This window comes from Pecten maximus, chromosome 7, assembly GCF_902652985.1.
Source record: "Pecten maximus chromosome 7, xPecMax1.1, whole genome shotgun sequence".
Taxonomy (NCBI): domain Eukaryota; kingdom Metazoa; phylum Mollusca; class Bivalvia; order Pectinida; family Pectinidae; genus Pecten; species Pecten maximus.
Window position 1 is genome coordinate 5,928,025 of NC_047021.1, and position 22,671 is coordinate 5,950,695.

At 35.4% G+C, this 22,671-nt stretch overlaps 1 protein-coding gene across 2 annotated transcripts in view; it reads left to right on the forward strand.

Annotated features, from left to right (window-relative positions):
- LOC117331432 (lysine-specific demethylase 7B-like) overlaps positions 1-22,671 on the forward strand; it is a 28,565-nt gene that overhangs the window by 398 nt on the left and 5,496 nt on the right. Inside the window, exons 2-21 of one of the 2 annotated variants that reach the window (XM_033890143.1) lie at positions 3,160-3,245; positions 3,783-3,841; positions 4,110-4,168; positions 5,149-5,312; positions 5,563-5,704; positions 5,907-6,105; positions 6,619-6,869; positions 7,102-7,208; positions 7,536-7,630; positions 9,261-9,278; positions 10,811-10,906; positions 12,461-12,667; positions 12,863-13,101; positions 13,428-13,639; positions 14,291-14,513; positions 15,195-15,376; positions 15,902-15,994; positions 16,721-16,833; positions 18,446-18,545; positions 20,434-20,499. In XM_033890143.1, the coding sequence (XP_033746034.1) occupies positions 3,160-3,245; positions 3,783-3,841; positions 4,110-4,168; positions 5,149-5,312; positions 5,563-5,704; positions 5,907-6,105; positions 6,619-6,869; positions 7,102-7,208; positions 7,536-7,630; positions 9,261-9,278; positions 10,811-10,906; positions 12,461-12,667; positions 12,863-13,101; positions 13,428-13,639; positions 14,291-14,513; positions 15,195-15,376; positions 15,902-15,994; positions 16,721-16,833; positions 18,446-18,545; positions 20,434-20,499 (2,711 nt within the window). The remainder of the gene's footprint in view (positions 1-3,159; positions 3,246-3,782; positions 3,842-4,109; positions 4,169-5,148; positions 5,313-5,562; positions 5,705-5,906; positions 6,106-6,618; positions 6,870-7,101; positions 7,209-7,535; positions 7,631-9,260; positions 9,279-10,810; positions 10,907-12,460; positions 12,668-12,862; positions 13,102-13,427; positions 13,640-14,290; positions 14,514-15,194; positions 15,377-15,901; positions 15,995-16,720; positions 16,834-18,445; positions 18,546-20,433; positions 20,500-22,671) is intronic. The other variant, XM_033890144.1, reaches the window with a different exon arrangement.

Consider the following 22,671-nt stretch of genomic DNA (forward strand, 5'->3'; position numbering starts at 1 on the left):
TGACAGATCAGTACTGTACTCGACTTCGGCTAATTACCGCACCTATTGACTGGCCGTTATGAATAAAGAAAAAATTTGTTTATAACACTGATTGAAGGAATAACATGTTATAAGATAAATTATTAAAGCAGTTGTAAGAGAACCTGTTTCATGAATGATACTATATGCCATTGTTTACAAACTTGACTAGGTAAGGGGAGTTAACTTTTCCGAGTTAACGTTATGTATGACTCTATCGGATGAATAGCAGGATGATTAATTTAATATTAGAAAAGGACATTTGAAACATCAAACAGCATTAAAACTTGTGTATTTACTCTTTTAGAGTGTGTATATTAAGTATTTAAATGAATTAAATCCATAACCAAAATCAGGTTGGGGGGGAAATAGCCAGAGTTTCCTCTGGCCCTGTTGTAGCGGCACTGGACCGGGTCGATCATCGGCGACCAGGTAGCTCAATCGGTAGAGCATCCGGCTAGTGTTCGGAGGTCCCGGGTTCGAACCCCGGTCTGGCCGTGCATTTTTCCACTCCTATTACATTTGGTGCCGTGGCCAAACCTTGTTTCAAGTGAGGTGAATACTTGACAAGGGGATACCCGAACCTGGGTTGTGAGTTGTGAATTAAGTCTTCTGGGTCGAAGACTTAAAAAAATAGGAGGGAAGAGTGTAGCGGAACTGGACCGGATCGATCATCGGCGACCAGGTAGCTCAATCGGTAGAGCATCCGGCTAGTGTTCGGAGGTCCCGGGTTCGAACCCCGGTCTGGCCGTGCATTTTTCCACTCCTATTACATTTGGTGCCTGTGACCAAACCTTGTTTCAAGTGAGGTGTATACTTGACAAGGGGATACCCGAACATGGGTTGTGAGTTGTTAAGTCTTCGGGGTCGAAGACTTAAAAAAAGGAGGGAAGAGTGTAGCGGAACTGGACCGGGTCGATCATCGGCGACCAGGTAGATCAATCGGTAGAGCATCCGGCTAGTGTTCGGAGGTCCCGGGTTCGAACCCCGGTCTGGCCGTGCATTTTTCCACTCCTACTACACTGTCACCATGTCTGGTGTAGGGCCAGAGCACACTACTATATGAAAACGTGGAATTATCCGACACCATTTGGTGTCGCTAAAAATTTGGTGCAAATACAATAAATACATCTAGGTGCTTTATTCCGTCAGTATAGACCCTCGCTTTACGCTAGTCAAAATTTCGTACTGTTGACCCGCCATTTTGTAAGTGACAGTACGACTAACCACTCGAATCGGAACACAATGGACCGAAAAGACCACATATGATTTATTGTGTTCTTCTTCTTCTTGCATAGTTTAAATTAAGAAAACTAAGCTTATTATTTCTCAAAACCTGTTTTATTAAATTCAAAAATTCATTATTTATAAATTATAAGGGGTAAAATATATAAAAATAAATGTTGTATGTTTTCCTTTTCGCTCCATCGTGCATTGATTAGGGTAATTAGGCTGCCCACGACCTACATAGTTAGCAATATGGCGTCGAGTCAAGTATGGAATTTTGACTAGCGTAGAGCGAGGGTCTATACGGACGGAATAAAACATCAAGATGGGACTAAATGGGTATTCTGGGGTAAATAAATATCTCCTTTATCCATATATGTAAAGTAGGTGTTATGTCACACCCGATTTTATTGTATTTGCACCAAATTCTTAGCGACACCAAACGGTGTCGGATAATTCCACGTTTTCATATAGTAGTGCCTCTGGCCTTACACCAGACATGGTGACAGGGCCAGAGGAAACTCGCGGTCTAGGGGGAAAACCACCAACTTGCATATAATTGGCAAACTTGTCTATTATATTTTAAATGGGTTATACTACAAAAAAAGCCAAAATCACTTTTAACTTAACTTTTTAGTCATAAAACATCATTAAAAAAATAAAAATAATTTGCTTGTTGCAAGTACCAATTTGATGCAATATTTCCGTATAGTAACATCAAGTTTCTAAGTAGACAACTCTTTCAGTAAACATCTGTCATAAATTATATGCCTTTCAATAATAGTACATTGCGAAATTTACTGTTTAGCGATTTTGGCTATTTTTGTTGCAAACACAAGTTTTTGGTGGTTTTCCCCAAACTGAAAATTGATTGACTAAATTTAGGACTATGCTGAGGAGTTATAACTTCACTAATGCTATTAGAACTGTGAAGCTTTGAAACCTTCTCCCAGAGAATGTATATCATAATTCAGATATTTACACTTTCAAGAACAGATTATATGTAACATCAAAAAGTCAAGATATTTTATATCATTTTAAAGCAACAACAGCAGGTTAAATTCCAGTATAGAGGATTGGAACCAATTGTTCTTGAGCTGGTATTTTTATGCCCCTGTTATGAAATGGAGAGCAAATAGACGTGTTACCCATGTCTGTCTCGTCCCGCAATGTAACTAGCTAATCTCAGGAACTGCTGATGCGATCCTCATGATCAAGTGTTTATTTTAATGAAATTATCACATGCAATCGTTGTCAACCTCTTTAAAATTAACATACAATTCAATATACAGTACCACTCTGTTAATTCTAAAATTAACAAATTTCAGTAGCCCATAAATTTTTTGCCCCCCGCTGCCACTTGAAACCCCGAAACTCGTGCGGCTAATATTTTGATATTTTTCACGAGTGCGCAGCACTCGTGAAAAATATCAAAATATTAGCCCCACTCGTGAAATATATTTGGTATTACTGAAGACACTGTTAGATATTCTGTTTATTACATTTTTTATCAACGAAAAACCTACCCCGTATGCTAACTAGGCCTACAGCGATAATTTGTAAACAAAAAAAGTAGTTTCCCCTGTCCAGGTGCTGACATATATGTCGGGCTTTCTGATTTGTCAATTATTTTGGTATTTTCTGATCATTAATTTGATTGGTCACTAGTGAAAAATATCACTTTTATAGAATGAATAATTTTTGATATTTCACTGGTAAAAATGTAATAAATAGGGCTATCTTTCTTTTGTATGTATTTTCAAACACTATATTAATGTTCTGATGCTATTATCATTTATATTAGATTAATAGCTTCCATGGTGCACCTTAATCAAGGTGCAGTCTTAACTTTGGTACTTTGTGATGATAACAAAATGTTATGTATACATTTGTATGTTGATTTTGCTTTTTCAGTTGTGTTGGTGTTCAAGAGTACCAGGCCATAGATATAGAAATATACCATTGCCCAAAATGTCAACATGTACATGGACCACTTGTTTGTAAGTCGGGAATAAGCTTTATTTATTACACAATAAAAAGTGATAATGAATAATAATACATTTCGTGAAACATGGACGCCCAATTTGAGGTGCCACGTTTGTACACAAATAACAAACTATGTAATGTTTTATTATTTTTGACAATTTGACATCATAAAAGCACAAACAAAAACACCATTTATTATTTCGAGTCGATTATTGCACAAGTCGATTAATCGGGTAAAAAGCCCTTGCAAATAGTCAACCCAATTAAGCGGAATGCACTGTAATGTTCAATGCCTATGTGCTATAGGAAATAATTATGTATTTGCTGAAATTAAGATGTACTGTCATGACAATGAATACTTTTAAGGTAATGTGTTATATTACGTATATAGTTGCTACTTATCTTTGGACAATCCCTGGTCAAATTAGTGAATGCATGCTGAGAGATCTTGTCAAGATGTCACCCTTGTACACAAAGCCTATTCTAAAAGATAGTTTGTTGTTTATTATTTTAAGATAAATATTGAATAGATTTGTTTAATTCATTTCTAGTGAAAAAGAGACGTAACTGGCACAGACATGACTATTCTGAAGAAGATGTAGAAGAAAAGGTATATATAGGACAAGGTGCAACAATACTGTGATAGAGAACAAGCTTAAAGCATTTCTTCTACACTGCTTTTGTGGATATCTCGTAGTATTTTTTTTTAGAATGAATGGAACATCAACAAAAGCAATTTTTATTCAGATTGCATTTATTTGTCAAAATATACAAAGTCCTAATTCTCTGTAAAAATACTGATGAATTAAATTGTGTCTCTCTAGCTTGAATGATAAAACATGTTAATGAGAATAAGAATCAGATCCCTTTGCTTGTAGGCTGTACAAACAGGAACAGTTGTGTTTATAAAAGAACTCAAAAACAGAACATTTCCAAGGTGAGTACAACTTAAAATGCTATGGTCTTTATAATATTGTTGAAATCTGCCACAGAATTTTAAAAGTATGAATACAAAGTGTTTTACTGTTGGCAGGGGCGTAGCTAGGCCAACAAAAATGTGTAAGCCCAGGCGAGGGGTCTTGGGACCACCTAGGCCCCCAGCGGGTCCAAGGCAGAGCCCTGGTGGTGGGATCAGGGCGAAGCCCCCCAACGGAAATGAATTTAAAGATTTAATGAGGGTTTGGAATTGATTTCCGAGATAGTAATTTCAAAATATGTTTAATCCTAAATTATACTGAACTGCAAGTTTTCCGGTATAAACCTATAATTAGTGTTCATTTGTTTCTACTGAAATATGGTTTAGACAAAAGACAATTGTCTGTCTAAATAAAAGACATTTTCATGTTCTTTTTTCTTGCAAAAATGTCCATCACAAGTTTGGCCAGGACATGAGCTATCGTTTAGCAGACTGGTTTAACTTTTTAGTCGCTGGTTCTTCCTTGGGTTTGAAGAGTGTATCGATCATGGACACATTTTTTGAAGCCTTCTTCATTTTGAATACTTGCACTTTTCAACATTATACAACCAGAAACATGGGGGTTGACAGTAATGGACAAATATGATGGGATAGCTATTCCGGAATGAACTAGACCTATATTTTATAATATATAGCACACAGTGGTACATTTTCTGGTATCATCAATAATTTGGTTATAATATTAAATCAAAACTTTGAAGGCATACTCATTGTTTTTTTTCGACGGCTACTTGAAATGTTGGACCATAACATAAAGGCAAGATTTTTTATGTATAAGCCCAGGCTTTTTTTTCTAATGGATGCTACGCCCCTGGTTGGTAGTTATAAGATGATTGATATCCCTGAACATCAATTAAATAAAAATGCATATTTTTAATGGAATAATTATGCAGAAAAGTTTTTTCTCTTGTAATCCTATGAACTGTACCTTGTTTATCCAGTGCTGATGAGATACCTGTGATGAGATGTCATGGCAGTGAGTTATCCCCCGAGTTCCTCAGACAAAATGGCTTTCATGTTCCCATCATTGTGGAGAAGAAGGAAGGCCTGGGTTTGGTTGTGCCTCCTGCAAAATTCAGTATTCAGGATGTTGAAAATCTTGTTGGTATGTCTGTTACATATTTGTTTTATTGATAAGTAGGGTTTGATACTTAATAACGTGGAAATAAGCAAAATATTCATTTGTTAGCAGGTTCCAGAAGTCATACAAGGAATAGTTTGATTATATTTTTATAACAGAAACATTGTTTCTAGTTTTCCTCTTTAGATAATGAAACAGTTTTTTTTCGTAATTATGTTGAGAGTAGTCATGAGTTACAAATTGTATTTATGTTTGTGTTTTATATATTTTCTAGGTTCAATGAGAGAAATAGATGTGATAGATGTTTCCAAACAGGAGGACTATAAAATGTTGATGAGAGAATGGACAGAGTATTATAACAGTCCTAACCGGTCCAAAATCTACAATGTCATCAGTCTGGAGTTCTCCAAGACACAGTAAGGCATACTTTCTTGTTGTTAAAGGCATAATATTCGTATATTTTGAAAAAAAAACATCCACAGATCATAATAATTGTCAAATAAAAAGTACATAGGAAGTACGTATTCAAACAGGCCTCTCCACTGGTGAATGTATCATTTATCATTTTTAAAAATATCCCTATGAAATAAAACATCTGGAGGTATTGCTTTATACCAGGTTGTCAGAGCTTGTGATACCTCCTACCCTGGTGCGACAGTTGAGTTGGGTATCTAATGTGTGGCCTGAGCAGTTACCAGATGACTGTACATACACGAAGCCTGCAGTCCAGAAGTACTGTCTGATGGGTGTTAGGGAGAGTTTCACAGACTTCCACATTGACTTTGGGGGCACCTCAGTCTGGTATCATATTTTACGGGTATGTATTCCGATAATACCAGATGAAGTATAAACATCCACAGGTTTTGTCTTACCAAGTGGAAACATGTCGCACTTGAGTGTTAACGTTCCATCAGCATCCACATCGGTGTTACAATGTTGTATTTAGCTTAGGAAACAAACTTTAGTAATTTGGTATAATTAAATTAGGTATAAAATTAGATAAGGAAGTACAACTAAAATCAAATGTGCTGTTTTGGAATATTTGGATCCTACATTTTTGGTGAAAAATGTGAAATGTTGGTGGTTTTTAAAAATTAGATATATTAAATTCCTTCAATATTTTCTATGATAAAAAGTTTTCCTTAATGGGGACAGCAAGACATAAGATTTTGTGAAATTCTTGTTTTATATGTTTAAACAAACGTGGTTATAATGCAGTTTTGAGGTAAATTGATACAGTTATGATATAATATTTTAGTGGATGGGGAACAGAATTAATATGAACATATGTTTCTGGTCATATCATGTATAATATTCCTATGTATTTCAGGGGGAGAAAGTTTTCTACTTAATCCGGCCATCCCAGGCAAACCTGTCCCTGTATGAGAACTGGCTTTCTTCATCGAATCAGAGTGAAACATTCTTTGGTGATCAGGTGGACACCTGTTACAAGTGTGTGGTAAAACAGGGACAGACATTATTTATTCCTACTGGCTGGATCCATGCAGTGTTCACACCCATTGATTCCTTGGTATTCGGAGGAAATTTCTTACATGATCTACACATACCTCTGCAACTTCAGTGAGTATTTTATCTCATTTTATCCTAAAACTACCTTTTGTAATTATCTTACAACTCTTTTACTTCTGCAAATATTGCTCAAATATCATAAAGTTTGCACTTGTAATAGACCAATCTTGTAAGATATCTTGAAAATCATCTTGTGTTTTGTACATTACTAATAATGGGAAGCACTAAAAAGTTACCATATTAGCACCATGAGATAACATTGAAAACTCTTGTCTTTGATCAGGGTGTATGAAATAGAAAAGCGTGTGAAGACACCTGCCAAATATCTTTTCCCAAGCTTTGAAACAACAAACTGGTATGCAGCCAAACACATTCTAGACTTACTGAAAGGTAATGTATATTGTGTGTAGTCTTCAGCTTATATTACACTACAAGCTTGTTATAGGATTCGTGCTACATTGTACTGTAGAAATAAGGATACAGAGTTTGGAGTACATTTATTAAAGTGTATATTTTGAGCTACCATCTGAAGATGTTGTAGCTGATTCTCTCAGTCTGTTTCACAAGCAAACAGCTATCATGACAGTAGTATTATGTTAGATGTAAAATTTCAAAATGATAAAAACCCTTTTAATCTATGTTAAAATTGTCTGCATGTATTAGTTAGCAGGTGATATTTTAATTTGTATTTGATGATGTTAACTGATAACTTTCCAGACTACGATGAGGACAACATGAGACCTCCTGTACATGTCTTGAATGGAGGAAAGGCTTTAGCTTCACATCTGAAGTCCTGGACACAGAGAAAAGATGTAAGCCTTTTGTCAGCAGCATTAATCATTGTACTATAAGGCAGTTCAAATTGAATATCTTTATGTAGTCAGTTTTAAATAAGAAATAAGTACAGCTAATGTGATCAATTATTCATTGCACTTGAATGTCACTGTCATATGTACATTTTGATATTTCAATATCATTACAGTTTTTGTCACTCTGACAGGTTATTCTGTATCCATTGATGTTATAAATAGAACACAATTCTGTAAATGATTTTATTTGAGAGATTATGAACAGTGCTCCAGTTATGTTGCATACAGGTGCGAAATACCCATCAAATCATATTTTGAGCCCTAAGTTAATTCCTTTGCTTGCTTTCAGGCAAAGATTTTCCACTCTTGAATACCAAATTATGAAATGTATGTCTGTCCATTCTTCTGTCCACACTTTATTTTCCACATAACTTTAACACCATTCAATTGTGATGAAACTTTATGTACAGAGTTAAACACTATGTCTGAAGTCAAGCAAAATTCATATATAAATGATATGACATTTTATCCAAAACTCCAATACCTAACCTACTTAACTTATGTGATACCAGGTGTGAATTACTGTATTCTGTCTCGTTTATAGTTGAATATATAAAAAAAAGAATACTTGTGCATTTTTAAATGAAAATAAAGATTAATGATTTGGTGTACAATTTATCATTGGTATAAATCACCACAAATTTGTAAGCAGAACTTATTTAATTAATTTCATTAATGTTCATAATTATTAATTATTGATGATGACCAGTTATTTGAAATTAATCTGCCAAGCAGACTCTATCTCTTATTAGTATTTTATTAGTTTTTCACAACAGTGCACACTATTAGCAAGGTGCTAAACAAACATATTGTTATCTTTTGGCATCATCAGTTCCCCAAATAAGCATCTATATGGTCTTTGAAGATATAAAAATCTTGTGAGCAACCAAACAACTGTAGAATTAATCTTATACCAAAACAGGGTTAGGCCAACTTAGGGTTTGCTTGAATGAGTAGTTGAGGATGAAAAATACTCATAACCTTCGAAACATTGGACAAATATATACAGAAGTTCAGAATGTCTAAGGTATTAAATTGGTAAGCTTGAACTTCTGGACAATTTTACAGGATAAGATAAATCAGTTTGTCTGATCCATGCTGACTATTATACAGTAGATTAGAATGTGAAAACCTTGTTTGATTTAAGATACATAGCACCCAATGTTTCGTACTTCTGATGAAGTTGAGTAAAGAATTATATTTCACTCTACATGTATTTACTGTAAAAAAGTAGAATCATTTCAAAGAGAGTTTATCTGTTGACTAAATCTGTTACCATGAATCAGTTGTTATATCAGTATTCTATATTTATCTGGTATACTACTATAGTAAGCCAGCAACACATCTGTTTACAGGGTTATTTTCGCTGTTTGTTTTAGAATCAAATGACTAAGAATTCGAAGTTTCATTGATATACAATAACAAAACAGGAAAAATCCTCCATATTACAGTCGAAAATATCCCAGTATACAGAAAAGCTATCAGTTTATATGTTTGACTGTGACCTTACAAATGAATGTCTTCTCTCTTTTCCTGCTGTGGAAATGTTGGATGACTGGTTCGTTCATTACAGTTGAACAACCTGCATCTAGTGAGTTATATAATTTCTTTTCTGCATTTACTATTTCTCCAGTGGGCTGGTGTTTTGAAAGTTCTTTTTTTAGTTTTGTATTCATCTTTTGTCTTGTTGATGCTTGTGACCTGTACGTAGAGAATATAAACCTTCCTCGTCACATTACCATGATGAAATTGTTACATCATGATCATGATCACATGTATATTGTCACCTGATCATGATGCTAATATCACATGATCATGATGTAAATGTCACATGATCATGATGTCAGTGTCTTGTGATTGTATGGTTAGTGTCACACAACTTAAGAGTATTTCGGTACATAAAGTGCTGCATGCTCTATAATCCCTTTATTTCGAGCTCTTTGGCAAGATGTAGAATATGCAGATGATTCTTTGCTATGTATGGAAGCCCTGCTTCACTAAAATGCTGACTAGATACCAGCTGCCATACATTCTAATAATTCCCTAATTACTAAGACTCGGAGTAACTAATGAGTAGATGCTTATGCCTGTGATAAATTTCTATTTGCATCATATTAGCCCACCACATAAAGAAAGTTCACAAGACAGAAGTTCAGTTGATGATGAGAAAAAATTCTAGTTTTGTTGGTTTCATGGTTTGTAGTTGCTACAGTTTTGATTACCTAATTGCAGTCCACTTGATTGACTTGTAACCAGTGCTTTACTATGGTTACCAAAACAAGTACTACTTAATGATGTGCTGAAATCATGATGTTTTTACTTATGGAATGTTTTACTGGATGTTAAATGTACCTGATCTATGATGAACAGTAGGTTAATTTTGAGAAGGCTTTATTTATTAGATCAGTGATATTTGCTGGATTTCACAGATAACTTATTGATGTAATCCTTCTGCAGATAATAGTGCTTAAGTATTTATTTGGAAAAGATGTATAGTTTTAATATGTATAGTATTTGTCATTTTCAATGACTAAATACTAGTATTTATTGTAAGTCACATACATAAAGCAATAGGATAAGAATTCTCTGGGCGGTGGTTACAGACTTTTATCTGGTTTATGTTAATTGCCATTAACGTAAAATTATAATACTATAGCAGGACATTATAGATAAATATTATGTTATCTACAGATTCCACAGCCTTGTATGGCCTACCTGTGTAAACAAACTGCTCCTAGTCATATATCTAGCACTATCCGCCATGCTCCTGCACAACTAATTTGTACCTGTGATCGACATCATTATTACCTTGTTTTATTGTATTGTTTGTTGTTGTTACATAGTGTGTTCACTTTGGTTAGAGATCGTACAAACATTTGGCATTATGAGATATGATCAGTATATTTTATTGATTAATGATCTATTACATTTTTATCAACAGACTCAATAGAGAATAATATGATCACATACTTTTCAAATTTTTTGTATGAAGTTTTAAATATATAGGAGAGATAGTCAACCCATAAAGGAATTATTTATTAATCTTTGTAACTTTGTAATTAAAAAATGTTCTGTTTAACATCATTACCAGGAGATTAAATAGGTATGCTATCCATATTTCAGTTTGTAAAAGACGCCAAGCATGATGTTCCAGAGACAATACAGTATGGAAGGTTGTTAAAAGACCTAAGCAAGGCTTGTAAAAACTTTGACATGCTGGTAAGTTGGTTTATCTTTTCAGTGTGGACATTTTTAGCAGATTTTCTCATTCAAGTTTTGATTCAGATGTTCTTATTAATAATTTTCTGACATGCTATGTTCCGTTTTCTGAGAAAAGTAAGTACATGTTATGTATCTAGATTGATGAACCAGAACCAACATTTTCTCAACACATTTGTTTACCAGAGCAGGTGTAGATACAATGATTAGGCAGTCAGAATAATTTTTCAGGAATCAACTGGAATTTAGCATTTGTACTCCCATCTATATGTACAATCACAATCCAAATAACATATCTTCATAAAAATGTGCCTATATTTGTATTATATTTGTAATATTATAGATTGAACTTAACAGTTGAAATTGTGGTCTTCATAACATGTGGTTATGAAATTGTGATCTTCATAACATGTGGTTATGAAATTGTGGTCTTCATAACATGTGGTTATGAAATTGTGGTCTTCATAACATGTGGTTATGAAATGGTCTTCATAACATGTGGTTATGAAATTGTGGTCTTCATAACATGTGGTTATGAAATTGTGGTCTTCATAACATGTGGTTATTGATCCCACAATTGTATAATTTATATTTTCATATTTTAAAGATATAAGTTGAATGTTTACTGTTATCATTTTGAAGTTCTCTTTTTAACACACCATCATATAATGACAGGTCTTTCAGATTGCTTGTCTGTCAATATCATGAAATAACATATCATCACTATACTCGAAAAGTACTGAATCTTTATGTATAGGTTCCCCTTTGTCCCTAGTGGCTAATTTTGAGTGATTATAGAAACAAGATGGCTGACATTTGGTGATCTTTGATTTTGATGGTTAAAAGATTTATTATGGCTATTTCCCAGATAGTACCATCTTCGCTAGCCAAGCCATCTGATTACGTTACTCTCAACGAACCCTTGTCAGTTTTCATCATCAGTTCTGGCCCTCTAGCGGAGATTCAAAATTACCACCCTTTATGCATGAAATTTTCAACCAATCACAACAAGCGTTACTGATGTACTTCATCGGTAATGTTTATGAACACACATGGAGGCTTGTGTCATTTTGATGAGATATGTGATTAATGACTCTTATCAATTGATCAAACACTGTGAATGTTACCCCAAAGGATTGTATGTTTCTGTATTTAGGTAAAATGCATACATAGTCGACAAGGTAACTCTACTGGGCGTCACAATTTTTGTTTACTGTGAAACCAAGCCTGAATGTAAAACACTATTATCTGCCAAGGGTTTGTGGAGTGTAACATAATCAGAAGCTTTGGCTAGCGAAAATGAGATGAGGCCAGATCCTTCCTCAAATTGCATAGATCAAAAGGAAATAGAAGTAATATTTCAAAGTCTTATGATGGTAGGTACATGTTCCATCTGGTTCCATCTGGTACCTGCTTTCAGTAAATAGAATTTGACTTTCTGTGATATTGAATTTGATATTTTAATACAGCTAATTTTCTCTGTACATGAACAAAGTTTATAAGGGTTATATATGGTAGTCATTATTTTACTGAGAACTGAACTTTCTTTTACAGACAAAAGGCAGCCCTGTAAAACTGAAAATAGAAAAACAGAAAATTGAGAAACCAAAGGAGAAGCAAGAGAAAAGTGTGAAATCTAAAAAGAAGAAAAAGAATGTACCACCCAAACAGATGGTGAACCTAGACCTCCTACACCAACACACTCAGGAAAAACTCCTCGAGATGCAGAATGAACAAAAAAAGAATATCTACGAGTTTCCTGTATGTTTGTGCAAAAGATTCAAGTATTGATTTTCCATTCATTATCATCAAAATATCTACACTCTCAAAATCAGAATTTCAAATTTTGAATGGAAATTAGATACAATATCATTAATTGGAATTTTGAAACTGACAACCTTATGAAATTATATACTCATTTATGTATGTTAATGTATGCTTGTTATTGTTATAAAGGATGATGATGATGATGATTCTCTCCCTGGTTCCCTGAAAGTCAGAATTCCAAAGGCTGGAGCTTACATAGATCCAGCTCTTAAACAAGAAAAAAAAGGTTCGCTCAAGTTTGAAATGACAGACATGCCTCTGAAACAGGAGAATGTACCACCAGATGGAATAGTTATAGAGTCGCCTCTTGACTCTAAAGCTATAGCTAAAGGATTAAAGCTCAAGGTGTCCAATGGAAAAATTGTCAGGTATATGCAGTTAACAAAATACCTAAATCCAAAGAGATGATTTTGGAGTAATTATTTATATGATAAATATATAAACGCATGATACATATTGTTGCACAACACATTATAAAAGAAAAAAACCTGAGTAAACTGTAAGACTTAAAAAAATGACAGGTTGTCTTAAAAAAATGACAGGTTGTCTTATCCTTTAATACATACGTTCTCTTATTCTTATTCTGTTGATTCTTATTCTGTTGATTGCTATATTTGAAAAGCTTTTAATTGCAGTATCAATAAATATTTTTGTTAAGTAATACGTTACTCTACTACTGTTTATTGTTGTACAGTGATATGAAGAAGAAGGGTAAAGGTACAAAAGTTGGTGGGAAGTTCCAGCCATTGGTCGGGGGAGATGGTGAAGATGCGGATAGTGATACAGACAATCTAGTTGTGGACGAGAATCCACAGCGAGGGAAAAAGGCAGCAGGATCAGCTAAGGCAGCAAGTTCCAAGTCGGCCTCAACACTAAAGCCAGGATCACTCAAGTTAAAACTATCATGTTAGTAGGGTTTCTGTCCTCATTACACATTTGGTCAAATATTTACAATTTATGTTGCCAAAAGCATATTGGAATATTATAATTTATATTATTTTATGAGTTCAATACAACCAGTGACATCTGTCTTGTGCTAGAGTTTGGTATCCATGGGACGACTGGTTCACCCGTTGTCAGTTTAATGTGACCAGGTGGGGTGTGCTGCTGGGCGTCTTCGGCAGTATGCTTCAATGAGGTAGCACTATAAATCGGCAAAAGTTCCGGCCTATCACGCGGAGACTTAACACGAACATACTGCAGCCTCCCAAAACACACATACGCACTCGCCACACGCATGCACGGGAGGCCGTCCTTAAATGACCTTAGCTGTTAATAGGACATTAAACAAAATAAACCAAACCAAACCAAACTGCTCATGCATGAATTTGTATTTTGAGAGAGATTGTATTGACTTTTAATTTGTACACATCTTCAGTAATTTCCACTCAAGAAAAATAAAAATATGAATATTATTGTTCAACCAACATGGTTTTGAAGGTTGATAGGTCTATTGTTGGTAAAGTGGGAAAACATTAATACATGTATTCACAGCTTTTATGATAAATCCGGAATTTAGAAATATTTATTGATTCTCATGAATACAATTTTTCTTAGTCCTTGGAAAATCAGCCCCGCCAGAGTCTTCTACAAGTCAGGAGAGTAGTCAAGAGTCAGATGTTACAGCAAGTCAGAGTGATTCAGAAAGTCAGGGAGAAGACCAGGCAAACCGTGCAAACTTGCCAACGATACGAGGTGGACTTAATGGTAGTATAGCAGACATACTGGAGGCTAGTGGATATGGCACGGAGACAGACTTCAAGGTGGATGATGATATTGGGTATGCTGTTGTATTCAATTAGTATGGTAATGATGAGGAGCTGTGATGGCCGAGTGGTAAGGTGTCCCGACACTTTATCACTAGCACTCCACCTCTGGGTTGCGAGTTCGAAACCTACGTGGGGCAGTTGCCTGGTACTGACCATAGGTCGATGGTTTTTCTCTGGGTACTCCGGCTTTCCTCCACCTCCAAAACCAGGCACATCCTTAAATGACCCTGGCTGTTAATAGGATGTTAAACAAAATAAACTAAACTAAAACTAAACTATGGTAATGATGTTTTTTAAATTACACATATGATGTCAAAGTGAAATCTCTGAAGACAGGCAAGCTGGGTCAAAAGAGGTCAATTTGAAGCTATTACTTAAAATATTTCTCCAGAAGTGAAAATTTGTCAGGAAGTATTCCAATGGGTTGAATGTGTAATAACTATGCATATTGCCTTGATTACAGGGGTAAGAATGGGTTATCACATTGCTCTGCTTTTTACAAATGCCACCTTCAAGTTGTTTAATCATTGAATATAATCTCGCTCAGCTATTTACATATGTTACCTTGATTAATCATGGGATATTATGACCTTGCTCAGCTGTTTACAGTTTCAATGATAAATTTTGAAAATCATGATGATTTCTCCAGTTTTAAAAATGAAAAGTTTTCTAAATTCTTGTTGTCTTTTCAGGAGAGCTCCATCACCTAGTATGAGGGATGCAATCCAAGGCATGCTGTCGATGAGTCAGATGGGTGGGATGGAGTTGTTCTCCAAGGGAAGGGGTCGACGCACAATACGCCTGCAACAGCGATCACAGCTAGCAATGGAGGAGGAGGAAAAGCTTGATTCCTGCTACAAAGATGAAGAATTTGGTAAAGTACAAAAAGGGGAAAATAGAATTTGACATTACATGATTGTTTCTACTGTAACACTAAGATGGATATTTTAGCATTTTACATAAGTATATTGATACATTGATTACTGCCTAACTTAATTTGGTAGATGTTCCAATATTTTCACATTTTTCATTTCTTTAACTATCAGGTCCTGTTGCAACAATAACACTTAAAAGTATAAAGCATCTCAGGTGTCTGATAAAGTCCAAAAATCTCTTGTTTATAAAGATAGTTTTGAAAACTGTAATATTTAATATCAATTTACATTTATTTATTGAAGTCTTACTCAGAAATCTGGTGTATGTGGCAGCATCTACATCAGCATTAGTTTGTAAATATTATGTTTTTGCTGCAAGCATTGAAAAGCATCAGTAAACTCCTAGGGTTTTAAGATTTGGTTTCAGGGTTGCTATATGGGTAAACTATACCTTCTCGGAGTCAGAATGCTTTATTCTTTATATAATTACATGCATCTAATATTTTTTTTTTATCTATGTACAGTTTATCCTACATTAGACTTGTCAGATGAAGAAGCAGAACAGATATTCAAAGCTCAAAGCAAAGGCAGCAAAGATGACACTTGGAATCCAAAAGGTATTAATGTATTCCTATCAATGTCAAAAATGATATTTAAGAAACCCAGACCTTTACCAAGTCATAGAAACTCAAGGCTTACATTGCTAACCAACAGCACTTTAAATAGGTCATTGTGGCTTTCACCTCAAAGTTCAAATATATGATTTTTTTTAGGTAACCTGAGATGACGTTTCCTGTGACCTATTCTAACTTTTTTTGTCTTTGTTCATGCATTTCCATTGTCTGTTTGGTGTCAGTACTTAATTTTCGACTTCTCAACTCATTAACCAAGAGACCCAAGGTCATGCTATTGGGCTATTGTTCAAATGAATGGCTATGGCCTACTTTCAAGGCCACAGGGGTCAAATGTGTTAAAATCCTTAAACCACATCTGGGCTTGTAGCATGCTTGGATGGAGGGCTAACAAGTTTGTTTAAACAACAAAACCTTGATCTACTTTTAAGGTTACTGAAGTGAGATGTGTTCAATCTTTTAGTTTAAAAGCAAATATTAAGTATCAGTATACGTCGGAACTCATTTGACTGATAAGACCCCTGGGAAAATATGACCTGGGGTTTAATTTTAGGCATTAAAATTTGAAATATTTTGATGCGACGTAGAATGTTATTGTTTCAAAAAATCATAAACAATCACCTTCAGATAAAAATATGTGTTAAGCTTTTAAGGAGGAAGTTATGTGAAAAATCAACTCTGCAATATTAACCTATATTTATTGTATTTCAGCTCGTGTCCAGGTTACGATACCTAAAGGGGACCGTCCACACCGCGAGGGAGTGAAGAAGGAGGCGATGGAGCAAGTCATGGCAGCCACCGCAGCCAAGCCAGCTGCCTCTCTTGTAAAGAAAGCTCTTTATTGTTATATCCTGAGTTACATTAATTTATTAAATAACACCTTTGTCTCCTTCAATATTAGTTTTAATATCAAGTCAGGAAGAGTTAGTTAATACTCTAAAGTTTCCAGGGTAAACTTTTTACAGCATAAAATATTCCAATGACATGTGCTTAGTTTGCATGTAATTTAAAGATGGGTTCCAGGTATTATTGTACATGGGTATTTCACTATACATCAAAGCCAGGATAACTCAACTTCCTAGATATTGATATTGACTTTGTTTTGTATCTATGACTATACTGTACCCACTTCAATTAGACTTCTCTAGGTTCTAATAAATGACATGTGTGACAGAACAGATAAATATCAATGGCAAACATTCTGTAAGTAAAATGTTAAACATTCTGTAAGTAAAATGTTAAAGATACTGGCTGTCATTTAATTTTATATGAACTTCAAAATTTCAAAAGGTGCAGGATGAGGTCTGATTAAAGATATGAGGTCACAATAGAAAAAAAATGAGTTGTGGGATATCATTTGAATTTGATTTTCTTTCATTGATTGGTTAAATCGATGCAATAAAATCTTAGGTGAGATTCCAAGCTAGTTATTTGCCAACCATCATCAGATGGTGGGCTGTTCAAATAGCCCTGCGTTCCTCGTCCGGGCATCCGTCTGGTCGTCTGTCCATCCGTAAATAATCCTGGTTATCGATATTTCTTGAAAAGTACAGGAAGGATATTCCTCAAACTTCATGTGTAGGTTCCCTTGGTCCCTAGCTGTGCCAGTTAAATATTTTTTGAGGAAAAAAGAAACAAGAGATCACATAGGGGTCTTGGTGCCCACCATTGAATGATCCATATCAGTCAAATAAAAGACTGATCTCTTTATCCTTCCTTCACTCTTCTTTCAAAACATTTAATAACTTTATATAACACGATATAGCAGGATTAACCTGCAACTGTCGAAATCCAAGATGGCCTCCTGTTAGCCATGTTGTTTTCTGATCAGTTACAAAATGCTATATGCACAACTTGGGACCAAAGGGAACTTACTTATGAAATATAAGAAAGATCCCTGTAGGACTTTCTGAGAAATAGCAATAACAAACTTCAATTGTCAAAGTCCAAGATGGCCGCCTGTCGGCCATGTTGTTTTCCAATCGGTCCCAAAATGCAATAATAACTAGATACCAAGGGCAACTTACATAATTATGAAATTTGAGAAAGATCCCTTTTGTACTTTCTGAGAAATAGTGATAACAAGAATTGTTTACGGAGGGACGGACCGATGTACATACCACGGACCACAGACCGCAGGGCAATTTGAATAGCCTACGATCTGATTAATGGTGGGCTAAGGAAAAAATAGATAGACGATCAGTCTGACATAGAATTAATAATAAAAGATCATTCAATGGCGGGCACCAAGATCCCAATGGGATCTCTTGTTGATAAAGAAGGGAAAGTAGAGATAAGATCACTCTTACATAGGCCCAATACGTATCATTCAATGTTGGGCGTCAAGATCCCTATTGGATCTCCTGTTGAAATATAAAAGGAAAATGTCCCATCAATTTCATGAGATAATGAATTTTTTTTATTTATTTTTTTAAGAAACCAAGACGGCCAAAAAAGAGAACAAAGTCCGAAAGTTTCTCTGAAGGAGAAGGTCAGGGCACATCAGCAGGCCTGTCTCTTTCCTCCTCAGCACCAGGTAAGGATTGGATTTGTACTGTTAAACCAAGTAAGCTGTAACAGAAAATACATTAACTTGATATTCAGCTACACATAAGAAACAAATTTAGGATAGAAAAAACTTCAATCAATATTTATACATTACTTTACTTTAATAATCACTTGAGGAATCCTTTTAACACTGTATAGATACAGTAAAACCCCAACTACAAGGGACCATGTGGATAGTTCGAGGAATTTGAAGTAATCAAGTTATCAGAGGTTAGTCCTAGGTAATAAGGAACTGAGTATACGTTTACAACACATGTGATCTTAATGTAAAATTATGCTGTTTGCCTTCTACAATATACAGTGTACCTAGTAATCTAATGGTAAATGTCACCAATAGTCAGGATTCATAATAGTTTTGAATACTGAAGTATGGAAAAAAAGGTCATGCAAAAAAAATTGAAACATTTAGTATTACATTACAGACTGTAGTCATCAAGTTACAAGAAATGACATATGCGTCCGAAAATACAAAGTCCTACCTACCTAAATATCTGTCAACATGTACCTTTCGTTCCTGGTTAATTCAAATTTACAGAATTTGATTTTTATTTTACAGAATGTGGGAAAAGATTCAAACACAATGCACATTCATGTAAAGCATAAACGTCTATTACCTTGGCTTAATATTGTCTTTTTGTAATTTGGTTTTACACCAAAATTTAACTGCCATTTGTACAGCGATTGTTATGTCAACAAAAAATACCAACTTTGATATTAGAAAGTTAGCCGTGAATCAACAATTATAAAATTGATAGTAGTGTAGGTATGTAGTAATGACACCATTAATCTGGTAATTATCTGCTGTCTGACCTGACAACTAGGTAGTGTAGGTATGTAGTAATGACACCAATAATCTGGTAATTATCTGCTGTCTGACCTGACAACTAGGTAGTGTAGGTATGTAGTAATGACACCAATAATCTGGTAATTATCTGCTGTCTGACCTGACAACTAGGTAGTGTAGGTATGTAGTAATGACACCAATAATCTGGTAATTATCTGCTGTCTGACCTGACAACTAGGTAGTGTAGGTATGTAGTAATGACACCATTAATCTGGTGATTATCTGCTGTCTGACCTGACAACTAGGTAGTGTAGGTATGTAGTAATGACACCATTAATCTGGTCATTATCTGCGGTCTTGACCTGACACCTGTATAAACACATGTGATGTCGACCACATTAACCTGAGGTTTGACTCAGCCATGTGTGGCGCAGCTAGAAATTGTCAGGTGTGTCACAAGCTTGACAAACCGATAGGATTAATACTATGAATATAAAGGAAAGGGGATTAATAATTCTAGTTTGAGGAATGCAGGGTGTATTCGACGAAAAGCTGTTAGAGTTATTCCAGGTTAATTTACAAAGTAAATATATAAGGACGAGGTCAAGACGAAGCCAATAGTTTGGCGAATAGGAGTATTGGAGTAATGTGAGTTTGAGTAAGAGAGGTTTTACTGTGTGTTTAATGTATAAGAATGGTTGTCATGAGGTTTGAGAATAAATTTGTATAACCTTTATGAATTAAAAAAAAATGTGACCAAGTTTTGATAATCATTAATGTCATATGACACTTTTTCACATAATAAGCCTATGTAATACAGTATATATCACGATAGCAGACTTTTACATTGTAACAAACCTATTCCTGGTATATGGTAGGGGCTCAAAGAATATGATTATTTGTGATGGGCTCAAAGAATATGATTATTTGCGATGTATGAATATGCAGTGGTGATCTATATTAAGAAAATATTTACATTTGTATGTAGATATCACGAAATAATTAAAGTATTATGATGTAATCCATTAGTGGGATGATTGTTGGATATAAGTTTTAAATTTATTTCTCAAAGGTTCAGCATTCCGTCCAAGCTTATCCTCTCGGCCAGCAAATCCTACCCCAGATAGTCCCACGAAACGTAAGTACCACTGATCCTGTACCACCAAACATTACATATCTTGTCACAGTACTGATCCTGTACCACCAAACATTACGTATCTTGTCACAGTACTGATCCTGTACCACCAAACATTACGTATCTTGTCACAGTACTGATCCTGTACCACCAAACATTACGTATCTTGTCAGGATACTGATCCTGGACCGACAAACATTACATATCTTGTCACAGTACTGATCCTGTACCACCAAACATTACATATCTTGTCAGGATACTGATCCTGTACCACCAAACATTACATATCTTGTCACAGTACTGATCCTGTACCACCAAACATTACATATCTTGTCAGGATACTGATCCTGTACCACCAAACATTACGTATCTTGTCACAATACTGATCCTGTACCACCAAACATTACATATCTTGTCAGGATACTGATCCTGTACCACCAAACATTACATATCTTGTCACAGTACTGATCCTGTACCACCAAACATTACATATCTTGTCAGGATACTGATCCTGTACCACCAAACATTACGTATCTTGTCACAATACTGATCCTGTACCACCAAACATTACATATCTTGTCAGGATACTGATCCTGTACCACCAAACATTACATATCTTGTCAGGATACTGATCCTGTACCACCAAACATTACATATCTTGTCAGGATACTGATCCTGTACCACCAAACATTACGTATCTTGTCACAGTACTGATCCTGTACCACCAAACATTACATATCTTGTCACAGTACTGATCCTGTACCACCAAACATTACATATCTTGTCAGGATACTGATCCTGTACCACCAAACATTACATATCTTGTCAGGATACTGATCCTGTACCACCAAACATTACATATCTTGTCAGGATACTGATCCTGTACCACCAAACATTACGTATCTTGTCACAGTACTGATCCTGTACCACCAAACATTACATATCTTGTCACAGTACTGATCCTGTACCACCAAACATTACGTATCTTGTCAGGACACTGATCCTGTACCACCAAACATTACGTATCTTGTCACAGTACTGATCCTGTACCACCAAACATTACGTATCTTGTCACAGTACTGATCCTGTACCACCAAACATTACATATCTTGTCAGGATACTGATCCTGTACCACCAAACATTACGTATCTTGTCACAGTACTGATCCTGTACCACCAAACGTTACATATCTTGTCACAGTACTGATCCTGTACCACCAAACATTACGTATCTTGTCAGGATACTGATCCTGTACCACCAAACATTACGTATCTTGTCACAGTACTGATCCTGTACCACCAAACATTACATATCTTGTCAGGATACTGATCCTGTACCACCAAACATTACATATCTTGTCACAGTACTGATCCTGTACCACCAAACATTACGTATCTTGTCACAGTACTGATCCTGTACCACCAAACATTACGTATCTTGTCACAGTACTGATCCTGTACCACCAAACATTACGTATCTTGTCACAGTACTGATCCTGTACCACCAAACATTACGTATCTTGTCACAGTACTGATCCTGTACCACCAAACATTACGTATCTTGTCACAGTACTGATCCTGTACCACCAAACATTACATATCTTGTCAGGATACTGATCCTGTACCACCAAACATTACATATCTTGTCACAGTACTGATCCTGTACCACCAAACATTACGTATCTTGTCAGGATACTGATCCTGTACCACCAAACATTACATATCTTGTCACAGTACTGATCCTGTACCACCAAACATTACGTATCTTGTCACAGTACTGATCCTGTACCACCAAACATTACATATCTTGTCACAGTACTGATCCTGTACCACCAAACATTACATATCTTGTCACAGTACTGATCCTGTACCACCAAACATTACATATCTTGTCAGGTTACTGATCCTGTACCACCAAACATTACATATCTTGTCAGGACACTGATCCTGTACCACCAAACATTACATATCTTGTCACAGTACTGATCCTGTACCACCAAACATTACGTATCTTGTCACAGTACTGATCCTGTACCACCAAACATTACGTATCTTGTCAGGATACTGATCCTGTACCACCAAACATTACATATCTTGTCACAGTACTGATCCTGTACCACCAAACATTACATATCTTGTCACAGTACTAGTACTGATCCTGTACCACCAAACATTA